This window comes from Sinocyclocheilus anshuiensis, unplaced genomic scaffold (assembly GCF_001515605.1).
Source record: "Sinocyclocheilus anshuiensis isolate Anshui unplaced genomic scaffold, SAMN03320099.WGS_v1.1 scaffold961, whole genome shotgun sequence".
Lineage (NCBI taxonomy): Eukaryota > Metazoa > Chordata > Actinopteri > Cypriniformes > Cyprinidae > Sinocyclocheilus > Sinocyclocheilus anshuiensis.
Window position 1 is genome coordinate 60070 of NW_015557049.1, and position 27284 is coordinate 87353.

Here is a 27284-nt window from a genome sequence, read left to right on the forward strand (position 1 = left end):
TGTTTCTTACTGATGCATCATATTTGCTTAAAAGTGCATGCTTTTGGTTACCTGTTTACATTTCACTGGATGCTGCCATTCTAGATAGATAGATAGATAGATAGTTAGATAGACACATTTCTACATAAGAAGTCATTACATTCTGAGTTGAATTGAATGTAGCGTTACTGCACGTGTTCTGATGCATTGAGCTATGGTGCTCATGTGGGCGATGTGTGTTTGAGTATGGCTTAAGACATTCCTAGATCCCGTTCCTCCCTCTTCTCTCCTCCATTTCCTGTCTTCCTGCCAAAAATAAAATGAAAGGATGAACTGGGAGTCACCGATTTGTTTCCCGCAAGTGCATTTGATCAGCTTTTATGTAAACAACCATTTTGTTACGTCTTAAATAGTAATGATTGCAATATAAATTATGCTGTATTGAAGGACATTATGTTAGTAATTGGTTTATTGGCTCAATCTGTGTCTGGGAAGTTGTCTATAGTGTTTAGGACGTGGCACTCAGATAATAGGATGGTTGTTACACATCCAGCTTTCGTTTGCACCTTCATGTGAATTGATTTCAGCTCTCATTTCAGGCCTGTCAGCGGCGTGCAGCAGATGAAGAGATGCGGGGAGGGAAGGGGACAGTCAGGAGAGGAAATGAAAACTAACAGCTGGGGCGGCCGGAGCGTGATTCCTCTCTCTCTCATTCCTCTGTGTTACGGCAGACCACAGGAAATGCATTCAGATTTCACTGGATGCTGCCATTCTAGATAGATAGATAGATAGATAGATAGATCTGTTACGGCAGATCACAGGAAATGCATTCAGATTATGTGTTGAGGGATGACTGACGCCGGATGTGAAATGCTTGTCTGGCGAATACCTGAGAAGATTTCAAAGGCAGATTTTGCATGTTTGATCAGTGTCAGGGCTCTCAGGGGTCACCAGACCTATAATTGTATAATTTTTGCTTAATATTTTTACAGTAAGGGTCAGCAAATTTTTACAAAATGATGCTAGCCATTTAAAACTGCATATGTAAAAATTGCACATACGTATATCACACTACCCTGTGTACACACTTATGTACACACTGTGTACGCTCAATTATGTGACATGTTCTTGTGCATAACCAACATTTTCAAGTATGCAGTTGGACTAGTAAGTTTTTCACTTTCAGTCCTGGGTTCATTTCCCTTGCTGGACAATTTTTTTTTCTTTGTTATACTTTGTTTTTTTACAAGAAAAAAGTGGGATGTGAAAAAAGGAACGGGTTTATGTATAGTAATATAATACATAGTAATATATATGTATATATATATATATATATATATATATATATATATATATATGCTTTATCTACTTTAATTTCTATATTAATAAATTCACTCAACAAAAGTAATGCAAATTCAGTAACCGCTCAGATTCAGTGAATGATTCGTCAGACTGATTCAGTTGGCATTTTCTAAGTTTGTAAGTATTTTAAAAGAAATTATTCATTAAAAATGATCTGCTCCAAAGAGTCATTTGTTTGTGAATTGGACTGCATCGTTGCACTGTATGTTTTTATTCACTAAAAAGAACAGGTTCATAAGTAGCCTTATTCGTAAATCATACTTACACCATTAATGTTGTTTGTTTTTGTGCGCGCATTTTGCAAGGACAGTTCTTGTTTTCTTGCTGTTATTTCGCTGTACAAGTCACATTCAACTCAGACAGAAGTTTCTTTTGTCGAGGAGCTATAGATTCAGCAGAAAACTCTGGCAAAGCGTAAAATATCAACCTTAGGATTTTAAGAATCAATATCTTGTTCAAATGAAGAAAAAAAAAAATGAAAAAAACAATAGTTTATACTTAGCCCTACTATTTAAAAATGCAAACTGCTACAATGCTAAAATGAATCTTAGCATAGATGTAAATACAGGTATGACTGTAGTAACACATTAACTCAGTATATGAACAATCATAAAATAACTAAGATTTGTAACTTATTCTGTGCAGATGAGGGTCTAAATGTCAGTTTCATTCTTACATTCCCCTGTTGTTTTAAGGACTGTTCAGGGGATGATACTGATACACCTGCTATATATAGAAATAAGTGGGTTTGTGTGTGTGTGTGTGTGTGTGTGTGTGTGTGTGTGTATATGCAAAGTTGAGAAGTTGTGATGGAGTATGTCAGTGAGAAAAGCAGTCAACCACCTCCACCGCCCTTTTCTCTCTTACTCTCGGGGAACGTTCTGTTTGATTGAATGCAGGATAGTGAGAAAGAGCAGCATTTCCTACTTTGTCTGTTGTTGTTTCCCAGAGCTCTACTTGCAGTCTGAGTGAAATGCCAACAGACTGTCTCAATAAACGCCACCCAGGACCCCAGCACAGGTCTGAAGTAATGCAGGGAGAAACAGAGGAGATAATGAACAGATGATAGCTCCTCTCTTTGGGAGAGAAGTGTGGAAAACTTGCTTGGCTTTTCAGATTTGACATAAATCTGAGTAAGTGCTATCTGTCTGCTGTCTGTCTGTCTTATATATCTGTCTGTCTGTCTGTGCCAGACAAATGAGATGATTATGCAGTTGTACAGTGTTCCTTTGTTTATGATAAAACGTTTTGCTCCTAATACCTCAGACAGAGAGATCCGTGAGTGTGGCTTCTCTCTGTAACCTCTCTAAGCATAGCAGAATGATGCTCTCTCTGTTTTTATTTTAACTGGGACATGAGTGATCTTATCATTAGTGCAGCTCACACCACTGTCGGATGGAGAGACAGTGAGACAGAGCGAGAGAGAGGCGACGCGAGCATGTGTGTAGTGTGTGGCAGGGAGAGGTGGTCTACTAACCATGTGTAAACTCCTGCTGTGTGATGCATCGTTTCCAGATTCAGATATGAGTTCTGCCTCCCACCGATACACTGATGCTCAGACAACACCTGTCAAATGCCTCGGCCAAAAAGGAGGCTGGAATTTTGCAAGTATGAGCCTGAAAATGCTCTTTCCATTTATATGTGAGTGATTTTAGGTTTACTTTCCTATCTGCATTGTTTATCTTGCGGCTTATGTTACTTTCAGAGTCCACATGTGATTGGCAATAAAAACTAGGTGCTGAAAAAAAGACTATTTACAGTATAAGGACACGTACAAATGTCTACATTTGTTTGCATTAAATAACTACAAAATATCAAACAAAGTGGCATCTGTGCTCAAATGATGATAAAACTTTTTGAAACAAACTTTTAGTGCATACTGCATACACTAGAGTTCGAGCATTTGGGGTTGGTACTGATTAAAAAAAAAAACATTTTTTTTTACATATTTTTTTTAAAGATTTTTGCTTACCAAGGCTGCATTTATTTGAAGAAAAATACAGTACAATTGGTAATACTCTGAAATATTATTACAATTTAAAATAGCTGTTTTCTATGTGAATATATTCAAATATATAATTTATTCCTTTGATGTCAAAGCTGAATTTTCAGCATCATTACTCCAGTCTTCAGTGTCACATGATTCTTCAGAAATCATTCTAATATGCTGATTTGAAACATTTCTTATCAATGTTGAATAATTTTCTTTAATTATTATGATGTACCAAAGACCGGCATTTATTTGAAATAGATTTTGATGTTAAAGGTTCTTCATGGAACCTTTATTTTTAATAATTAATTAATTTAATTTTTTTAATTATTTTTTTATTATATTTTGTATTATATGTGCCATTTTATGAGTTTTATTTGAGGTGGGCAAACATCTGGATCAGTGCATATGCATCTGCTCTTCAATCTGCTGTATCCATGGCTAACATCAGAACACAGCATCCATGATGCTTTCTGCTTGATTCACTGACACCTTCTCGACTGTCATCTAACCTACCGCAGAGATGTCTGCATGCAGTCTGATTTAACACAGAAGTCTGTGGGATTAACACTTGTATGTCTTTAAGCTTGAGTGCATTTGAGGAAAAGCTGTTCAGTCCTCTTCCTTCAGCCCTCGCAAAGATCTTTTTGCATTAATTATTAACGCCTGTCATACAATATGCTTGTAGCTTGTGGTCAATGTAAGATTTGAGGTGTAACCCTCGCTGCCATGGTAACCTTGCAACTGTGATGAGGTCCTAAAGGGTTTTATGTGCTGCCGCCTTATAGATTGGAGAGAGATTGTCCTTACACAACACACAGAAGCGTATTCTCTGTGCCGGCAGATAGGGGAATCAAATCTTTAGTGTCTGCTGTTCATTGTGCTCGGCTCTGTTAATTGGTCTTTAAGACCATCTGCAGGCTAATTGACTGTCTGCTGTTAAATGCCATTAACTGCACAACCTTTACACAGCCAATTCATCAATAAAGAGTCGTCAATTATGTAGTCGTCATTCAGATATAACGAGCAATCTTGCAGGCTTCACTATGTGCAGAGAGAATGATAAAATTAATTCTTGCACCCTATTATTATATGGAGTTGTAATAGAGCATTTCTATACGAGTATGAGTATGTGTTGTATTTTGCTGTACCATTCACTGTATATTACAATATCTATGTGCATGGCTAGGACTGTCCACCCCTAGATGTATTTATGTTGTGTTAGAGCATGTGATAGTCATGTTCAGTTACTGTTATCATTTCCTCATATTCCCACTTACTGTCCACTTTACTTCCCAGCTGTTTTCTAGGCCGCTGAGAGATGCCATCACTTACAGTCCTGTTTGAAAAGTGATAATTAACCACTAATCCTAGTTTATTGAGGGGAAAAAAGGCAAAAAGATTATTGTCTGACATTTAAAGAATGCTGTTCACTGCTCAGCTCAGGTGGCCTTCTCTCTCTCTCTTTCTAATAGTCTCTTTACAGGCTCTTAACTCTGTTTGGTCCATGTTTGACTGTATGGTCATGTGAATAATCCCTTTGTATACACACTTTGATGGTTTGTTCATTTGCACACTGAATGGTCTCCCTCTACATCCAATCCCACTCTCTTGTAATGCCCAGAGGTTGTGCTCCCTAATTCACTCTTGTGGGTTTTAACACTGCACCTAAAGGCTTATGATATGGCTTGTGTGCATGAGCTCAGGCTCTTTTTTTATTGTTGAATGCTGTGCTGGTTGTGTTAAACAGGGTTTTTTGGCCTTTGCCTCTTTTATTGGACAGATATAGAGGAGAGAGTGTGGTTTCTTGGGTAGAGAGAGGGAATAGAATCAAGACACATCTTCAAGTCCCTATGATGTTTTGATCTCTACAGTATATACAGCCGTGTGTTAATGTAAATCTATGAGATTTTGATTTTGGACCCTGTTTTAACCTGTAGTTAGCTCTGTCTAGGTCCACCGGGTGGATTTTTATACCAGGTGTAAAGGAACTCAAAGTTTATAGGTCTTTTTTTCACCCATTTTATTATCCACCAGGTGAAAATTAGAAGTCTGATTGTTTAACTTTAACCCTTAAGCAAATAGAGTTTGGAAACAAATGGAGGATTTGGGCAATATCAGCATAAGTCCTTGCCATTTCTAGGTATAAATGCATTAAAGTATCATTCAAGCACAAAGCAATTATCATTCAAGTGCAACAATAATGATTTAATGATGTTCTGAATTCCTTTTTAATTTAAAGGAGACATATTATGCCCCTTTTTACAATATGTAATATAAGTCTCTGGTGTCCCCAGAATGTGTCTGTGAAGTTTCAGCTCAAAATACTCCACAGATAATTTATTATAACATTTTGAAAATGCCTATTTTGTGGAAGTGGAAGCAGAAACACGCTGTTTTTCGGGCCTGTTTCTTTAAATGCAAATGAGCTGCTGCTCTCCGTTGTCTCCTCTGAGGCTGGGACTCTAAACAGTGTTCTGTGCTCGTCTGTGCAGCCAAAGACAGAACAGTTAGCATGTTTTGCTCAAACTTTCGCCATGGCATTAGAACTGGTACACCGTTGTCGCTTGCAAAATCAAAATGACGGCGCCGTGGGTGGAAACTTACAGATTAAGGGGCGGTAATATTATAATGAGATCCCTTTGCCACGTCACCAAGGGAGCGAAATCAGACGCGCTCATTTTCTCAGACGCTTGCAGAAAAAGGCTTACCAAAACAAAGTTACTGGGTTAATCTTTTTCACATTTCCTCAGTTGGCAGATGCACCGGGGGACCTGATTATAGCACTTAAAACCTGGAAAAGTCAGATTTTTCATGATATGTCACCTTTAATAAAATGTTGGTAGTTTCCTTTGTTAACATTAGTTAACATGAACTTACAATGAACAATAATTCTACAACATTTATTAATCTTAATGTTAATTTCAACATTTACTAAAACCTTTTTAAAATGAAAAGTTATATTTATTGACATTAGTTAATATATTGTGACCTAACATGAACAACTGCATTTTTATTAACTAACATTGATAAAGATTATGAAATATTGTAAAAAATATATTGCTCACTGTCGGGGTTATTATAGTTAACTCAAACTAAACTGAAGCTAAAATTAAAACCATTAAAATGTTAACTGAAATAAAATGACTTGATGCATAAATAAAACTGAAATTACAAATAATAATAACTATATAGACATATAAAAAAAGGACAAAAACACAACAAAGTGACTAAACTTTAAAATTAAAATTTGCTGATGCAAAATATTAATAAAACTATAATAGTATCTCGATAGTAAAATAACACTGCTCACTGTTAGTTCATGTTAGTTAACTAATGTTAACAAATGTGACCTTATTGTAAAGTGTCATCAAAAATGTTTTGTTTGTGTTGTCCATTATAGATGCAAAGACAACATAAAATAAGAAATTATGTTGATATTTTCCAATGATCTTTGTCCCCACTTTACCTAGGGGGTTTCAAAACTTTTGGAGGGCACTGTGTGTTTACATTTGAACCCAAAATAACTCATTTTTAATAATTAAAAAGTTCATTTGTCAACTACCCAGAAGAAGATTCAAGTCTGTATCCAAATATGTGTGTATGTATATATAGATTTGCTAAAATTACAGGTGCGTGATGTTTTTTAAAGCAAGTGTTGACCTCACGCCAATTTCACTCTGAGATGTATGAAGTTAAACGCTCTGAAATGGTAAAACCACAGTGTGAGAACCATATCGCAAAACGGGCCACAGCGAGCTGTGATCAACCCACAAAACAGCCATTTCTGATCTAAGTTTGCTGCCGTTTTGTGACATCTGAAGCATGAAGGTTTAAAGCTGAACTCTTTAAACAGGTGTGTCTATCGACTCTGAGCATCTTCACATGACCTTAGCCTCAGCCATCATCCTGGGCCTTTTTCTTCAGCGCCAGCTGCTCTCAGATCAGTCAGATAGCCATGTAGTGGGAGGGCGTCTGCTGTGCTGTGATGTGGGATCAGTAGCTGACAGTATCTCTGAAGGCGGATCTATAATCAGTGATAGTGAAGAGTGGCCATCTCTTATCAGAGATACACACAAAGACACGGCCGTTCAAGAACACAGAATGCATGAGAGGCAAACAAGAGCAGGTGCAAAGAAAGAGTGCGTGTGTGTGTGTGTGTGTGTGTGTGTGTAGAGGTGAAAGTGATGTCATTTCACATTTAAAACAGGTTAAAATATGGATGCATTTCTGTTTTTCGGTTTCATCTAAAAAAAAAATCACATACATCTTAGGTATTTTTTGTCTTATTTTCCAGCAATAATACCTAAGCATGCTTAAAACAATATACATTTATTTTTAAGTAGATCTTTATATCATATATCATATCATATATATCATATCAGGAGGAACTAATGCTGTTTTAGCCGATCAGAAACACACTCTGCTTGTCAATCATTTTATGCATTGGGATGTTTTTGTCTTATTTTCTGATAAATTTATTTAAAAATCTAAGCATTATATTCAAAAATCAGAGGAGCGACCCACACTTTTTAGCCAATCAGAAACACTCTCTGCATGTCAGTCATTTTAAGTGTTTTGTCTTATTTTCTACAATATCTAAGCATGCTTAAAATCTGAAATTTATTTTTTAATTTAAGTGGATCTTTATGCATTTAGCATTTGCTGACTTTGGATTTGCTCACTTCTTTGGAGAGCAGGGGTTTGAAGTTTAAGTGAGCAAAGTGGCCCACGCTTACAGTGTACCCTCACTTTATGTGTGTGTTTATTCTTATCAGAGTGTATTGAAGTAAGTTCTGTTTTTGACTCTTTCAAGGCCTTGTGGATCAATACAGAGCCCAGCTACCAAATGAATGCTTCTTAATGAGAGGGAAAAAACAGGAATTAGTCTGTGTCTGCTGTAGTGCTTATGGATTTCCAAACACTCGCCCTCGGCCTCTCTGTCACTATCTGTATAGAAATCTGTTTTTTTTCTTCTTCTTCAGGACAACCTGATAAAGGATTATCAGGATAAAGGAACTCTTGTGAATCTTTTTGAAAGAGTCACATATAATAGTTTTATCATTTATTTGTTTTCCCCCCTGAGGTCCACTTATAATGTTATCAAGTTTTTGTGCAAAAAATAACTTAACTTTAAGAATTTTTTTCACTCTATGACTCTTATCACTCTTATTTTAAGCATTAAAGGGGTCATATGATGCTTTATTAAAGATCATTATTTTGTGTATTTGGTGTAACAGAATATGTTGACATGCTTTAATGTTCAAAAAACACTTCAGTCTGTGTGCATTGAATTTATTTAATACACGAGTTTCACAATTTGAGTTGAATTACTGAAATAAATTAACTTTTCCACAACATTCTAATTTATTGAGATGCATCTGTAATTGTTGTATTATTTATAGTATTTTAATAGTAGTATTTTAGTATTTTTCCCCCAGAGGTCCACTTACAATGTTGGTCAAGGTTTTTTGCTAAATAAATAAATAAAGAAAGAAAGAAAGAAAGAAAGAATCTATTTTTAAGGCATTTTTCCACTCTTTGACTCTTAAATGTGCTGTATTTATTCATTACTTTTTTGTTGTTGTTTTTGAATAATAATAATAATAATAATTAATGTCTTATTTTGTTACAAATGGCTTCCAGTAAAGAGTTTCTGAATTCCTAATAGGTGTTAAAGGCGAGTGGTCATGAGTTGTTTAAGAAGGTTAGTTTCAGTGAATACTCTTTCTGTTCCACTCTGGAGGATGTTTCGACTTATGAAAACGATACAGTATGTTTTCATGATACATTGAACTCTTTTACCTCAAAAGATCAATGATTATGACCCCTTTAAGGAGTGAAGCTCCTGTCCGTTCTTGTCCTCATTTGTTCCTCTGCTTGTGTTTCCCCTCTTCTTCCTGGTTTCGCCTCTTTCTCTGTGCACTTGTGTGTCCTTGGAAGTGATAGCTAAGTGTTTGTCTCTCTGTACTCCCTCCCCGGCCTAATGAGGATCAGTGTTGTTTTAAACATGAAATCGGAGTCTCGGCTGAGAGCAATCAATACACAGCCATTACTTCTCTCTGTGATGAAGCAGTCCATCTCTCTCTCTCTCTCTTCTCACACACCCGTCTCTTGTCTCAGCGTATTTTCTGGTATCGGATATTGGCTTTGAGGGGGTTATGAATTGTTGTCTCCCAAGGGCATCTCCGTGCGCCACTCTGCCAATTATACCTCTGAATAATGGCCTGGTATCAGCTGGAGTCTGATACATACATACACCAGAGGATGACCAGACCAGAACTCTGACTGAACAGGAAATGAGGACCAGTCAGGTCTGACTATAAAGATGTCATTGAAATCTAAGTTAAAGAGTTTAAACCTTTGTTTCAAATCAATTACTCAACCTTGCTATTCTGACCCAGTTTGATTATAGCCTTGTTTTAGTAAGCTGCCACTTTTTTGCATGCTTTCTGTTGACGTGATTTTACAGACTGGAAGTTTTCGGTGTTCATTCTAGCGTAAAGCTGCAGAGTTAACCAAACTTTGTGCTGCTGGTCAGAAGTCTGTGTTCATTTTTCTGTACATCTGGCAGACTCTGTAAACGCTTCTGTATTAGATCAGTTCAGCACAAGTGTTACTTTACGCTTGCCAACAATAGTGTTTTTAGTCCTTTTTTCCTGTATTTGTAGAGGTTCTGGGATAGTTCTTTTGTTGCATGCATATCTTTTTTTGATCATAAATGCTGTTAAAACAGTAATATCGTGAAATATTATTACAGTTTAAAATAACTGTTTTCTATTTGAATAGTTTAAAATATAATTTATTTCTGTGACGCAAAGCTGAATTTTCAGCATCATTACTCCAGTCTTCAGTGTCACATGATCCTTCAGAAATCATTCTAATATGCCGATTTGCTGCTCAAACATTTCTTTTCAGAAACATTTCTTATTATCAGTGTTGAAAACAGCTGTGCTGCTTAATATTTTTGTGGAAACTGTGATACATTTTTATTTTTAATTATTTAATAAACAGAAGTTTCAATAGAACAGCATTTATTTTAATTGAAAAATGTTTGTAACAGTATACATGACTTTACTCACACCTTTGATCAATTTAATGCATCCTTTCTAAATAAAAGTATTAATTTCTTACTTATCCCAAACTTTTGAATGGTAGTGTGTAACATGATCTTTACTTAATATCCTAATGATTTTTGGCATAAAAGAAAAATCGATACTTTTGACCCATACAATGTTTTTTTTTTGGCTATTGCTAAAAATATATCCAAGTGACTTAAGTTTTGTGAAAAATGCCTTGGCTGATTTTTTTGTCCCAGTCCAGCCCTGGTGTGTATGCATATAGGCAAGGCAAGGCAAGGCAAGGCAAGGCAAGTTTATTTACTGTATATAGCACATTTCATACACAATGGTAATTCAAAGTGCTTTACATAAAAGAAAAGAAAAAAATAATCACAACAATAAAACAAGGCTGTAGTAGTATGTTATGATCGACAGTGTCAAACGCAGCACTATTATTTATTATTATTTTGCCAGATATTTTGATATTTTGCCAGATTCAGAATTTAAGCGAATATCATTTATTATCTTAATGAGCGCTGTCTCTGTGCTGTGATGCGGCCGGAAACCAGATTGAAAATTGTCCAGGTATCCATTTGAGTTTAAGTATTTGTAGATAATTTATATATTCATATAGCCTAAATATTAAAACTTTTTTTTCCCAGTACAGACATAATCAGCTTCCACAAAACACACATAAAACATTCTTTGCACATTGGTTCTCAACTAAATTATAAAGCATATTACAGAATAATCTGTATGTGTAATATTTACTGTACTTTGAATTTGCGGATGTTCCTAACTTTTTGTTTTAGTCATAGTTATTATTTTATATTAAGTAGTGTTTCTGAGAGCAATCTGTAATACTAAATGAAATTGTAATAATGATATAATAATGTAATCATTTGTAAATATTTTAGGCATATCTCATATTTCATAGGAATATTGAATATATGTTTTACCCTGTTCTGCTGTAGTGCCTCCCTAATGTATGATTTATGCAGTAATTCTTCATGCCTAATGTCACCAACAGATGTCTTTTCTTTATAAGTTACAAAGAGAAAGTTCTGAAATTTGAAAAAGAAAGTTCTTATATTTTTTATCAATAAGAAATTATTAAAATTCAAATCTTAATTACAAAATCAATTAATTATCCTTTGTTCCTGTATCCATCAAATCTGCAGACTTTTTCAAAAATGTCCAGTCTTCTGAAGTCACGTATTCATTATTCACTGAAAAGCTTGCTCTTTGCTTTACCTCTCAATCTCACACATGTACTGTATAGTAAATATGACATATGCCAAGCTTGATGTCAGTGATGCCAAAAACACAAAAAGTATGAATAAGTGAAAGTGAGGCATTTGAGAGCTATGACAGAAAGCAAGATTTTCAGTAAAGAGCTGTTTGCATTTGGGTCTGTACTTATCATATGGCTTCAGAAAAACATTAAGCAAATGTTATGGACAGAGGGCAGCACATAAGTTGTATAGACAACATTTTCATTATTCGATATTTTTCACTTTCTGTCGCACAGAAGAAAGGGGAGTAAACGATGTCAGAATTTTCAGTTCTGCGTGAACTTTCCCTTGAAATGTTAAATATGTATAAACAAGAAGAAGCTGAGGGATTTGTGGCGCTGCAAACTGTATGGAGAGCATTCCATTAATTAACGTCTCATTGAGGATATTTTCAATTTGAAGTAAGAGAAGTGTACTCCTTTGTGGCCAGCACAAGAGGAGTCTGCGAAAGCTGACATACTCCCACACACTGACACATGCTTGCTGACAGCATTCCCCTGGCTCACACATTTATTTGGCCAGAGTATTTCTCTGTCTTCCACTCTGGTCCAGAGAGCACTCATCCCGCTTTCATGTGCCATGCGCTAGCCCTGGGCAGGAGAGGACACACCTGGGGCGCGCAGCGTGCATGTCAGCCGCCAGTCCGGCTCTGCCAGACTCTCACACACATTTACTGTGATGAACTAAACTATGATGTTCTCTTCACAATCCTTGCCAAGGCTGCTGGCTGTCTCTCAAAAATGGGAGGAAGACGGAGATAGGGAAAGGGAGGAGGATTTAGACAGGCTGGCAGTTTCTTCGACAGTACATCCTGGAACTGATTTATTAATTTCTGTGCATCAAACTGATGTTTAATTTCTCTCTGTCCCAGGCAGGAGATCTTCCCAGTGGGTTTGAGAATGGGAACCCCGCCCTCTAAAGACAGGTGAGCAAACTCTGACATGTAGAAGGATTGACGTGCAGAGAGTGTTTCTGATGGGCCTGAAAAGTGCCATTACTGTCACTCTTTTTTGAGCAAGTGACTGTTTTTTTTTTTTTGTTGCTGTTTTCTACTTTCACAGAGATTTGTGTGGTTCTCAGAACAATTATTTCATTTAATTTTATGCAAAAAATGCAGTTTGTCAATAAACCCCGTCCTCCAAAGACAGGTCAGCACCATAGACTGTATAAAAACATGGACGTAGTGCCATCACCCGTTGATTTCCGAAGAGGGTTTTTGAAGCTCAAAGTGGGCGGAGCCGGCCATCGCCATCTTGGCAGCGCGTCACCACGCGTCACTCCTGGATAATCGAAAATGGGCAAAGAGGCGGGAGCTGGTTACTGAAACCACGCCCACCTAGCTCGACGGTGGTGACAGCAGGCAATCCACCTGTCACTCAAGTGGCCACGCCCTTAATTATGCAGAACTTAAAGGCTTGATATAATTTAAAGTTATTTTGAGTTATAAAAAAATTCACCCCCCTCACAGTTGTCATGAATGGCAAAATTAGCTATATAGACCAAAATTATTTTTTGAACCAGGCTGTAAACGTTTTTTTTCTGCTGTAAAGTTGGGCATTTTAACATGGGGAGTCTATGGGATTGACTCGCTTTTGCAGCCAGCCTCTAGCGGCAAGTCGATGAATTACAGTTTAAGTCACTTCCTTGTTGGCTTCACGAGAGAGAGCGGAAGGTTGCCGCTTGGTCAGCACACTGCGACATGCAGAATGACTGACAGGCAGAGAGTGTTTCTGAGCTAAAAATGCCATTACTGAGTCTGTCATTCTTTTTGAGCACTTTAAAAGTGACTGTTCTTTTTTTCTTTTATTTTTTTTCTACAGAGACGTGCATTTTGTGCCTTTTTCTACCTATAATCTGAACCTTAAAATTACTTTCTTTGCTGTAATTTAATATACTGTAGTCAGGTTGTTACATTCATAACAAGTAATATTTTTGACTTTAACAACTGTTAATTTAGAGATTACCTGAAGCATTTTTAGATTAGCTGTCAAAATGTGTTTTACAGTGCTTTGTCAGTGGTGTAATTTATTCCAAGGTTACCGTGTTTGATGATAATGTGTGTTCATTCTGTGATACTGAATGTGTCATAAATTTATGAAAATTAAGAAAATAAGAAACCATATTCTACTTCATATTTTAAATGATATTTAAGCATATGTAACTTATATAGGACCAAAATTGAAACATTATTTTCATGGCAATTAACCATATTTGACCCCCAAATTACTGAAATACAAATGAACTAACTAACTAAATAAATAAATCCAGTGTCCAGTTTATATTTTACCCCAAAAACCCAAAGTAAGAAATAATGGTAACACTTTACTTGAAGGGGTGTGCATAAGACTGACATGACACCTTCATAATCATGACATGACACATGTCATGAATATGAAGGAGGTTTTATGCATGTTTATGACAACTGTCATTAAGTGTCATTTGCTCAGTTATATCATTTTTAATGCAAAGATGACATTATTTGAGATGTCTTTGTTATGGGCTATGGTTAGGGGTAAGGGTAGGGGTAGGGGTAGGTTAGGGTTAGGTCAAATAATGTCATATTTGCATTAAAAATGACATAACTGAGCAAATGACACTTAATGACAGTTGTCATAAACATGCATAAAAAAACCTTCATATTCATGACATGTGTCATGTCATGATTATGTAGGTGTCATGTCAGTCTTATGCACACCCCTTCAAGTAAAGTGTAACCGAAATAATAAATGTATTTTACTTGAAGCAATGAAAGCTTGTTGTACTACCTTTTATGATGATTTAAATAAAAATAATATGAAAAAAAAAAAAAAGTAGAACATGAGAATCTGGAGAAAAAAATGCCATCAAATAATGAAAGTAAATTTTTAGGCAAAATATATTTATAAATGTTTTATTTTATAATTCTATCTTTTTCTTTTGATTCTAGGGTGAAATGTGACATAGACATGTTTTAGTTAGTTTTACCTCGAAACAAAACCAAAAGACAACACTGACACCACACACGATGTCTTGATATAACGGATAGCTGAGCCCGACCTGATGCACAATTTGTTATTTTCCCTTATGAATAAGGGCAGGGGTGATGGTGAGCGCTCTCTGGAATTATAATTAGCTCAAACACGCCACCTATTGGTCACGAGCAACAGCGCGCTTTAGTTCAAAAAGTGTCCACACCATCAGTGACGACAGACACTGAGAAACTGATGGAAGGGGAGATGGAGTAGAAAGCGGGTGGAGGAGAGAGGGGAATAAAGAGGAGGGGTGGCAGAGACATTGTGAGTTTTTTTCTTCTTCTTTCTTATTTAATTGGCCCTCCGGGATCCGGGGCGAGTCCTCCGTTTGCAGCTGCGCAGCTTTAATTGGCTGGAGATTCCACCAAAATACTATTGGAAAAAGCCGAGAGTTTATACAGTTTAGACCCCGGACCCTTCTGAAAAACCCACTCATTACCGAGACCAGAGCTGGACAAGCTTTACGCAGAGACTCTCCAGAAGCCCGTTGAGATATCAGACGCGCATTACCCAGAGAGATCTGTGCGCGCATCTCCACACTGATGCGCAAAGACGCGCAACCTCTCCATCCGCCTCACTCTTGAGAGAGCCATCGATGAGCACACATCTGATAGAAGAACATCACAGGACAAGAGTTGCAATCAGTCACTTACAGAGCTCGCATCGCATCGGACTGCTGCTTTCCACGATTTCGCCCTTGGATGTGTGGATGCGTGCCGCCTTCAAGAGTTTCACATCAGTTGAAGTTGCCTGGAAGAATGTGTTGGAATTTTGTCTCCATTTTCTGGACGGAGAGACATCGGTGCGCTCCTGCTGAACACGCAACAAACTAAACACCTGGAACTCTGTTCTGCTGAAAGTCGTTCTTTGCTAAGGGAATTATTTAGAAAGGCAGCGATCTACAGGCTGAACCCCCATAGAGAAAGGTAAGCGCTACTTTATATCGGAATATTTTATTCTGAAAAGAGCTTTGAGTGTTTGAAACAGTCTAAATGTGAATGCTTGTGAACGCTCGATGTCCACACCCAAGAATGCATACAGTAGAAATATGTTTTGTGAGATATATCCTAAAATGCGCTTCATTGGTTTATTCAAGTCTTAAATAGCGTGACTGCTTAAATGACATCAGTGGGATTTAATTGGAACATTAAAATTAGGTAGAAGTTGCCGCACATTCTCACTTTTTATAGTGCATACTAGACACGAGAGAACTTTGTGTGTGATTTTTAGCCCTGCAAGCTGATAAATGTAACGAATCCTGTTCAGATGTGTGACCCAAGTGTTCATGAATTTAAACTTCAGACTGTTGAGAAATTCTGCCATGAATCTCGCAGGACTCTTTAATTATTATCCTGATCTGTCACTGAGGTGGTGCTTTAATCCAAAGTCATTTCGAGTACACTTACCACAGGTTTGGTCCTACCGGAAAGTGTGCGACGTCGGGGGGGTTTGACGTACTCTTAATTAAGGGTTGAACCTTCAAAAAAGTAAAAAATGGTTTATGGTCTTAAAAGCATACGTGCACGTTACTTTTAACAGCATTTTAATGACCACGAAAGTAAGATTTACAAGTTAGTAGCATATTGGAAACGGAGTCGCGGTCGCCTGAGGCGGTTACTATAGCAACAGTACGCGGTTCGAGGACTTTCCTTTAGGATAAGTATAGAATTGAACAAGGACGAAACAGAAGTAGCCTACTGTAATCACTTTATTTGAGAGGTACAAATGGCAACTATATCACAGAAAACGTTTGAATTTAGTTTTAAAGATGTTTTACTACAGATTAAGTGATGTAGTGTATGTCATGTAGCCTATTCAAATTATAGCCCACTTGCTAATACTTGTGTATTTAGTATTGCAGTGTATTATAGTAATGACTATTTTTGAAGAACTTCTTTAGAGATTTTTCTATTGTTGAGATTCATTAATACATTTTTTTTGTGAAATATTAGTGTTATGTACATCTATAAAGTGCTAAATAATGTCATGAATTATTTTTGTCAATGTTCTGCCTGGGATCCTAGAGCGGAAAATGATGTTAGTTACTAAATGCTCTATTTGATGTTCAAATGAAACAAATACAGTCTAAACCAGTCATAAAGTTAGTTGAACAACCATCTAACATAATTTCTCAGACCTCTGTTTGGAAAAATCCATTTTAAGATGGCCATTAGCCTTACCTTACCAGCTACCATTTTCCAAAAAAAAACCCAGTTTGACCATCCTAGAGTGGTATTACCTGCTGGTAGCTGGTTTGATACTGGTCCAAGATGTTCCAAGAGCTAGAAAAGAGCTACTGTGTGCCAAAATAGAGCTTGGCTTTCCAGCAAAAAGTTGAATACTTGTGCATGTCTTTCTTGATCTGACCAGTGTGATACTGGATTCCGGTCAGGTTTAATAAATCACGTATTTGATCGTCCTTAACTGCCCACCAATTTCAGAAATAACTCATGATTGCTGCATTCAATCCCATCAAACAATAGCACAGCTCCTGTAATCTGCAGATAATCCAAGGTTTGGCAAATGAATTGTCTGTTCTTAACCCAACATGCATGCATGCACTGGAACAATGCAGGGATAAAAATACTTCAACTGGTGAATAATGTTTTGTTAGGCTACTTTAATCTCTGATGATGATGATGATGATGATGATGGCATGATTCTGGCTGCAGGAGCACTCATTTTAATGCTGAGCTCGTGCTGTGCTGTGGTGGCCTGTGCAGTGATTGTGTGCTTTCGTGGTTTTCCCCACAGGTAATGAGGGATCGCACCTGAAGATGGAGCTTTTCTGGATTTTATTATTTTCTGTATTCCATCGCTACGTGCAAACGCAAGGAGTTTACGGTAAGGAGAAAATGTGCATCTTTTTAATGTTAAGGTTAGGGGTTGGGTGGGTTAGTCTCGCCTGACAAGTTATGCTACAGTGGTTGCAAGGCATTCTGTTGCAGGATATCCATAATAATGGTATTTCCTGCATGGCAAGACTGTGCCATCTTTGTTTTCAGCATATTTATTGCAGTGAACATTCCGACATTGTTATTTCTGTTTTATGAGATGTGCTACGCCTGTTGTAATTTCAAAGATGACCGATTAAACTAGTGGTAGATCATCACAAGCAGGTATATGACAGATTTGCAGAGCGATATCAATCTATTAACACAAACTCAACGACTCTGTTCAGTTAGATCAATTAGATTATCAAGTAGGATAAATACTTCATGATTATAATAAGAATGCTGAAATCTTTAGAAGGATTCCTCAAAGAGTCTTATTACATCAAATGATTGTGATCATTGTAGATTGTAGAATGATTCACGTTTTTTCTCCATTTATTTAGCTGCAAGGTCGCATTCACGTAAATGTGCAGTAATTTCTCTCTGGGATGACACTCATTCACCTTGCTTTTGCTTGCCAAAAATGATTTCTTCTTTGCATAATTAATCTTTTTATATTGGTGTACCCTCTGCATTTACTGCACTTACTGTCAGTTTGTGAAAGGACTTAAAGAGCTCAATTAAATGTGCGGTGAAGAGAGAAACACTTGTCTCGGTTTGTCATATTGAGAGAACATTTAGAGCCTCTGGAACATTATGCCATATTAAAAAAAGGTTATTTGGTTTGTTATTTGTTGTTAAAAGCTCAAATACCAAGTTAACGGTGAACTCTTAAGGATTCACTCTCTGTAGGATCTTCATCCATTTTTTGTGTAGTAAAGTCGTGATGTCACAAATATGATTAAAGGGGTCATATGATGCGATTTCAAGTTTTCCTTTCTCTTTGGAGTGTTACAAGCTGTTCGTGAATAGATAAGATCCCTAAAGTTGCAAAGACCAAAGTCTCAAAGCCAAAGAGATATTCTTAATAAAAGTTAAGACGCCCTCCTAAAACGCCTCGTTTAAACACTCCCCCACATGTCTACGTCACTGTGTGGGAAGATTTGCATAACACCGGCCAAATGTTCACGCAAAGAAAGAATTGTGAACGCGAAACTACTTTGTTTCGCCTTTCAAAAGAGGACACAACTAGAAATCAGTGGTTAAGTTGTATTTACAACACTGTTCCAGAACAGTCCAAACCAAAAATTCAGATGTGTGCAACGCATTTTACGGAGGACGAGGACTGTCTCCTGGGAGAGTAGCCTACAATGCCGACTGTTCTGACAAATAATGCTGACTCACAGCCTGTAAGAACGTTTTCATATTTAAAGGATTTGCCACTGATGATTCAAACACGAGTTTTGAGCAGTGTAGAGTAGCGCTTGTTGTTTGTCATTTCTCCGATCACAAATACAGACATGGTTTTATGCTTACGCGGCGCAATGCAACGCAACACGTAAAAAGACAGTATCATTATAATAAGTAATTATGTCCCCACTGGATGCAACAAATGCCTCGTTTATAATGGGTTTTAATGTTTTTGTCTCATCGCTCCGGCCGGGACACGGCATCACAGTATGGTAGGGGCGTAACATTTCTTCCGTCACACGCTTGAGGTATTCGGCCAATCACAACGCACTGGATAGCTGGCCAATCAGAGCACACCTTGCTTTTCAGACCGATGAGCTTTGTAAAAATCGATGCGTTTCAGAAAGGCGGGGCATAGAGGAGAAACAATAATGTACAGTATGTGGAAAATAATGTGTTTTTTGAACCTAAACCACATGAACACATTTCATTACACCAAATACACAAAATAATGTTATTTTTTAGCAACGTCATATGACCCCTTTAAGACATTGCGATTTGGTGGGATTTCAGTGATATCTGCATTGCATCATATTAATACATCCATCTTTGTGTAAAACCAGCTGTGTTTTAGTTCCATATACTTAAGAAATAAAGAATGCAAATGTGATATTTGCCTCTGCTTATGTGGATTGTATATAATTCAGTTGAGAATTACATTTTTAGTAAAATGCGGGACGAGTTGAAATTATATGCTTGTATTTCACTGAGAATATTCATTTACTTTATTACTTTATCTGTAGCCAGATTGTGTCTTTCTGTGTGCCTCTGTCTTTCTCTCACACCCTTGTCTTCTTATCTTCTTATCTCATCATGCACACACCATCTCACCTGACTTTTAAAATGAATGTCATGCCATACGTTTCTACGCCAATCACTGTAAGACAATGTTGACTGACCTTTTTAGTCTTTATTACTTTTAGTCATGCGAGTTCACCAAGTTTAATTTTGTTGTGAAGGCCTCCTTGCTGGCAGTGGATTAAGTTCTCTCCTTTACGGTGTGAGAGAGAATGCCAGCTCGGTTAATTAAGGGCGGCAAAGCCCCAGAGTGAGAGAGACTTCGGATGCACTCCTCTTCCCACTTTATGTCTCTGTTATGGGGGCTGTTAACTCTCTGTGATCACGACTTTAATCCGTGTTAAGATGTTTTATATTTACTGGGTTAAACTCTAATTCTAACTCTAAAAAAATATTTCCAGGTCATCTAGGTTTTATTTTATTTTATTTTATTTTATTTTATTTTATTTTATTTATTATTTTATCTTATTTTATTAATTTATTATATATTAAAATGATATATTATTATATATTAACATTTATTCTTATTTATTATTTGTAAATGAAGCATATTGTTGAGACCTTTTTTGTGCCTATTTGGTGATATGTTATGACATTGTGGCATATTGTTAAGACCATTGTTTTTATTGTGACTTTTCCCTACCTAAAAAAATGTCTGGATATTTAACTTTTTATTTATTATTATTAATATTAGTTTTTTATTTTGGTAATTCATATTATTTTCTATAGCTATGCTGATTTGATTTTCATTACTTTACAATAATCAAAAAGTGTCATTTTAACTCTGTTAACATAAAAAAAGTGCATTAATTGGTAATACAGTAATACATTAATTTTTGTAATTTACTTTGGAAAAAGCTACTAAAAAAATTCAAAAATCAACTTGAATAATGACCCTGTTTACTTTATAATATAATGTTTCTGTTCTTATGGTGCATAAATAACCTGTTAATAACTTTCCTTTTCAGCCAACTTAAAAAACCCTGCCCTAAATAATTGGGCAATTTTTTATGATTGTGAACTGCATTTCATATTTTCTTTTAGCAAATCATATTTTTTTCTTTTAATTTTTGGGATGAAATATGACCTGAATATTCAGTTTAAATTTTTCTATGTTCCACCTCTCAGAAGATTCGCCGTCTATCCCGTATCTCTCTCTATCCTGCACAAATGTGCTTATGTCTTAAGTCTATGTTTCTCCATGCAGCTGATTGATTTCATTACTATCTCATCAGACTATCTCTCTCACTCGCTTTTTTCCTCATGGCCTGTGATTGGCCTATCTCTTTGGTCTCCCTCTTCTCTGATTTGTCACTCTTTTCATCTTCCTCTTCCCATCTGTACTGTGTTTCTCTCCAGTTCTCTGCCTCTGTCACTGTCTCTGCTTTTGCTTATTCACTGTGTAGTTTTTGATGTGTGTGTGTGTGTGTGTGTGTGTGTGTTTGTCACCCTGCTAAAATTATATTAACCTGTGGGTCAGTATGTTTGCCCTATGGCAACTGCAGTTTTATTTTAGCTTTAGCGGCCCATGGCTTGTATGTGTCAGCGAAGGAGATTCTCCCGGGGATCGTTGGAGATCTGCCCTGAAGCTGAATTTTATGACACTGAAAGCAACTCAGAGCATATTTTTTCACCTGGTTATGTCTGGATATAGGTCAGCGGTGAATGGTGGCTTAGACACAAAGCAGTGTGGGTTGTGTGCAGTGTGAATGGACAGAAGGTGATGTGTGCGTGTCCACAGGCGGACATGACAAAGAGATTGTGAGAGTGAACAGTTGGCATGCTTTGACTAATGCATGAGAATCTGGGCAGGGGGACGAAAATACCATCAAAGACTATCCAAAAAGACTAAGGGCATTAGTTGCAACTACTTTTATAGGGGCAGTACCCTCAAAGGTACACCGTTGTACCTTATCTACCCCTAAAGGATGCAAATGAGTTCCTTAAAGGGTACTTATTAGTGCTTAAAGTATGAATATTATCACTTTGAGGCAGTGGTTCTCAAAGTGTAGGGCTCATAGATACTGTGGGGAAATAGCTGTGGCGGCAGCATTCAAGCATGTGAATGGTGGCTGGATCTCTGCTTTCTATAAAGTGGCACCGAATGCCAATTCCTCTGAATCTTTCTTCTTTAGACCGTTGACTTTGCACCGTCTCATCAAGCCCGTCATAGAAGAACGCCACTTCACTTCAACAGCAACACAAAGCGTGTCTATGCCAGATTTTAAAAAAGGTTTAAAGGAGTAGAGTAACCAAAAAGGTTTGAGAACCACAGCAGTTTAAAACGGCAATATTTGCAATTTTTCTGATAAGTGTGGGTTATATCCTGGTTTATTTTTATTTTATTTGTCACTTTCAAATACTCAAGTGTAGGGCTGAAACGATTCCTCGAATACCTTGAGTAACTCGTATACAAAAAATCATCGAGGCTTCGTTTAGTCCATTTACTGTAACTACACACGGAACACCGTGTTTCCCCACAGACCATTATAACTGACGCACAACCCGATAAACGCTGGACCATAGACTGTAAAACAAAGTGCTGGACATATTTAAGATCGTAAATCAATATGGTGGCTAGTTATGATGTCCTTACGTTAGTTATGTTTTGTGAAAGACTAAGCGCCATTGTGCATAAAAATACCACAGAAAGAACGTTAGTCAATATCCCACGAAGTGTGCCAGTTTTCACCTCTAAAATCAGCATGATTACAAATGTAATTTTATTCAACAGTTCAATAAACAAGAAGGTAATATTAAGAGACTTACGTTTTAGACACTATATTGCCTGTTTTTGCCAAAAAAAAAAGATCCAAAGCCACAGCACTGTTTTGCATCTCTGAGCAACATGACGGTGTTTCGTTCCTGAATGAATCACCCGTTTAAATGATTCGGTTCAATCGCAATGACTCACTTATTAACAGTGATTTGTTTTATTTATTTCATTTTTTTATTTATATTTTTATTTTATTTATTTTATTGATATATTTGTATTTGCATTTTGAAAGTAATTTGGCAATTAAATACATTAAATGGGTTTAGTTTTCATGGTTATTAATGTATGCAATTTCAGCAAAAAAAATGTGAATTTTTCTAAAAAGAAAACAAATTAATTGTTTATTTTAAGAGAGCTATCTTATCTCTTGTATATTTAGTATTGCTCTTTAATAAAGAAAAAAACAAATTATTATCCGGTTACTCGATTAATCGATTAGAATACTTGATTACTCAAATATTCGATAGCTTCAGCCCTAGTTCTAAAACAACATTACGTTATTTCTCAAGGTTTTCATTTAGTAGAAAACGTGTGTAAACAAACAAAATAAGTATATCAGCCCTCTACGAACACCTTGGCAATTGAATCGCCATTGGCTAGTGAATTTTGTTGTTTACTCGCCAGACTGATAAATATAGTATATATATATATATGTCTCTGAGCAACATGACGGCGTTTCGTTCCTGAATGAATCACCTGTTTAAATTATTCGGTTCAATCGCTTAAATGAATCACTTCATAACAGTGAGTTGCTGCCACCTACTGGCGGTTTTTAATTTGACATTTAAAGTATCTTTTCGTTTTTAAAATAATTTTAAATATCAGTATTCAGTGTTTTGTGTTTAAAATAACAAAATATTATTTATGCATTTGTAACTGCAGGTTAAATGCATTCATGTCCCTCTGTGTGGGAAATTAGGTTTTATTATTATTTTTATTACTATTATTTTGATTTATGCCTTAGTTTTAGTTTATACTGTTTACCTTTTTTAAAGTAATGTGAAATCGATTTTTGTTTTTTATTTATTTATTTTATTGATATATTTGTATTTGCATTTTGAATGTAATTTGGCAATTAAATGGGTTTAGTTTTCATGGTTATTAATGTATGCAATTTCAGCAAAAAAAATGTGAATTTTTCTAAAAAGAAAACAAATTAATTGTTTATTTTAAGAGAGCTATCTTATCTCTTGTATATTTAGTATTGCTCTTTAATAAAGAAAAATGACTTCTTATCCGATTACTCGATTAATCGATGGAATAATCGGTAGAATACTCGATTACTAAAATAATCGATAGCTACAGCCCTACTCAAGTGCTAGTGCTGATCACATCAAACACTCTTGAACACCGCTTAGTCAAACATGGAAGCGTTTTAAAAGCATTTGCAAAGACAAAGGCATACAGTGTGAATTGATTAGAGATCAGAACTAGTACTTGAGTATTTGAAAATGTCAGCAATGATCAGTCGTAAAAAATAATTGCCTAACTTTCATTTACGGCAATCTGTAACCAGTCACAACTACATGGAAATTCTACACAAAGAGGCTTTATTTTTAGTGTATAATTGTTCACAGTGTCATTTACAACACTCTTTTTTTTCTTTAATTTCTTTCTTTCTCACCACACTAAGGTCATGAGAGTGCTGTCCAAAAGTGCAGATGTCTGGTACAGCATAATTCAATATAAAAACAGAATTCTCTAGGGATGTAATGATTAACCGCGAGCTGGTTGAAAATCGATTCAAATATGTGACGATTCAAATCGGTTGAGATGCTAAACAAATCGCGATTCATTTAGGGGTAAGAGTTTATATGAATGTACTGTATGTCTGAACAGCCCAAATGTCTTTTATTCTAATTGACTGATTAAATGTAAGAATTTGACTCAAAATATGATGCACACTTTTAGAAAAAAAAAGGCTTTATAATGGTAAAAATGCCCATAAAATGTAAAAATCAATTTAAATTTATTGGAACGGATTAATTTCTATCACTGCTGTGAACTGGTCTGCACACAGAATATGAAGGATCTCAAAAACAAGTTTTACACACACACACACACACACACACACACACGAATCGTATCGAATCGAATCGTGAAATCAAAATCGTGAATCGAATCGAATCGTGAGTTGAGTGAATCGTTACATCCCTAGAATTCTCTGAAGAGACAGAACCGAATTCTCAAGACCAGCTCTTGTGTTCAATAATACAACACAGCTCCTCTCATTCATCTCTTACATGTGTTTGAGGTGTGTATGTCTTTTTTGTGGTTGAGGGAAAAAAACATCAGTTTCAGGCAGTGAGATACTGGCAGATATTTGTTCGGGAAGTGATTTGGTGGAAAGGTCATGAAGAGAGACAGAAGTATATAGACAAGTATATGGTGTAAGCGTAACATTCACCTGACCATGGGCATCATCTCTGAGAAACATATTCCCACCTCTAAGCTTTACCCAGTAGTTTGTGTGTGGACTGGAAGAAAGGGTTTGAGATGAAGATGACTGCTGTTTGTCCCCGTTTATCAGAAAACTCCAGAAAGAGAAACTGGAGTCTGTCATTCATAGGATTCCTTGTCTTTCCATTCAATCTGTCATCCATCACCTCCTGCTTTACCACAACCTTTGACCTACATGTTATGATCCCATAACATACAGTCCTGTTCAAAAGTTTGGGGTCAGTAAGATCTTTCATTTTAAAGGGGTCATATGATGCGATTTCAATTTTTCCTTTCTCTTTGGAGTGTTACAAGCTGATTGATTTGTTTTCAGCAAGGATACATTAAATTGATCAAAAGAAACATTAAAGACATTCATAATGTTACGAAAGATTTATATTTCAAATAAATGCTGTTCTTTTGAAGTTTCCTCTTAAAATGTATTATGATTTCCACAAAAATATGAAAAGAATAAAAGTTTCTTGAGTAGCAAATCAGCATATTAGAATTATTTCTGAAGGATCATGTGACAGTGAAGACTGGAGTAATTGCTGCTGGAAATTCAGCTTTGCTATCACAGAAATAAATTACATTTTAAAATATATTTAAATAGGGATATGTTAAATTGTAATAATATTTCACAAAACTATATTTTTGATCAAATAAATGCAGCCTTGGTAAGCATAAGAGACAAAAAAAACTTAAAAATCCTTAATTGTTCTGGACTTTTGGCAGTGGAGTAATGATACATTTTACAATATATTCAAACAGAAAACAGTTCTTTTAAATTTGACAAAATTACTATTTTTACTGTATTTTTATTCAAATGAATGCAACCTTGTTGAGCACAAGAGACATCTTTAACAAACATTAAAATATTTTACTGACCCCAAACTGTATTTCGAAGTAGTTTATGCTCATATTTCTGGAATGGCTGGTTTTACATTGCCAAGGCAGATTAAATACAATAATAATAAAACTGTATTATAAGGTTAAATGTTTATGTGGGTATGAGTCTTGCAATGAGATCATATGGACTCGAGATAAAATCCTGGGTGACTAGACTTAATTTTCACTAAACAAAGTAGCAGCAGCACATCAGACTGTCTGATCGGTTTAGTCTAACCTACTTTCACGTGATTTACAGACTTGATTAACTTGACCTGTATTCCATTAGCATTAGCACCTCCATTAGCATAACAAACATCCCCTCTTCATGTTTGGCACAGTTTCCGTTCTACTGTAGTTGCTTATGCCAAATCCTGACATCATCAGGTGCATTTAACCCACATTTCTCTCTTTGTTGATGTACATATAAATTTGTTAGCTGTAATACACCTGAAGAGAGCGGTTTGCATTGCCCTTCATCTCCAAGCACAGCTCTTCCAGAAGTAGCCTATGTGACCTGTAGCTCTTATCTTTGCTTGCTTTGTTCCTGGCTTGGTTAAGTTTTCAGTAATAATTCTGTTTTATTTGCTTTTGTTTTGTTCAAATTTTGAGTTTTGACAATTTCTAATGGTCATCAGTAGAAAAATATGCTTTTTTGCATATGTAGTTGTGGCATCTACCAGCAGGGGCCTTTTCCCAAAGTTTAGCAGCCAAACCCGGACCCCCTTGCATGTGTTTACAATGTGGTCACATGCTTTCAGTAGCTCCAAGCACCTGACGGCCCGTACACGGCCAAAGGAGGCTACGATGAGATCATGATGAGGTAATGACAACCCACAGGACTGACATATGTACAGGGAACGCTTCACATGAGCAGCTTGCTTTGCCTGACGGAGGCAGCATAACTTTTTGGAATCGAGCATGTTGCGTGGTTGCAGGAAGATAGAGTTGTCAGCCCACAGATTCTCCTTTTCTCTTTCCTGTCTGTGTGTCCCTCAGCCTTTCAGAGCAGCATCATTCATCTAGAATCTGTTTGTTCTTGCTGTTGTCTGTCAGTGCTTCTTCCTCAGACGTTTCTTGCCTTCAGCTCACGCGTTCCTCACCTCGATCAGTGATTCTTTACCTAAACTTCTCTGTACAGCTCACTCTTTTCTTTCTCGTTCCCTCTCGTTCTCCATGCAGAATAAACAGCACCTCCTCCAAACAGCTCTGCATTATTAATGCTTTAGCATCACTACACAGCAGAACTGAGGCGTGTGTGTGTGATTAGGGGCTGTAGATATGCGAGATCACTCAAACGCATGTTTTCTGTTTGTGATTTGGGGCTGTAGGGGTGTGAGATCACTCAAAAACAAGTTTTTTGTTTGTGTTATGTTTATTTAGGTGAATAAAAAACATATCACATGAAAACATATCCCCCCCCCCCCTTTTTTTTTTCGAA

At 36.4% G+C, this 27284-nt stretch overlaps 1 protein-coding gene across 1 annotated transcript in view; it reads left to right on the top strand.

Annotated features, from left to right (window-relative positions):
- The first annotated feature begins 15299 nt into the window (after positions 1 to 15299).
- mdga1 (MAM domain containing glycosylphosphatidylinositol anchor 1) overlaps positions 15300 to 27284 on the top strand; it is a 208393-nt gene continuing 196408 nt past the window's right edge. The window contains exons 1-2 of the mRNA XM_016470885.1: positions 15300 to 15624; positions 17453 to 17542. Of these exons, the coding sequence (XP_016326371.1) occupies positions 17476 to 17542 (67 nt within the window). The 5' untranslated portion in view covers positions 15300 to 15624; positions 17453 to 17475. The remainder of the gene's footprint in view (positions 15625 to 17452; positions 17543 to 27284) is intronic.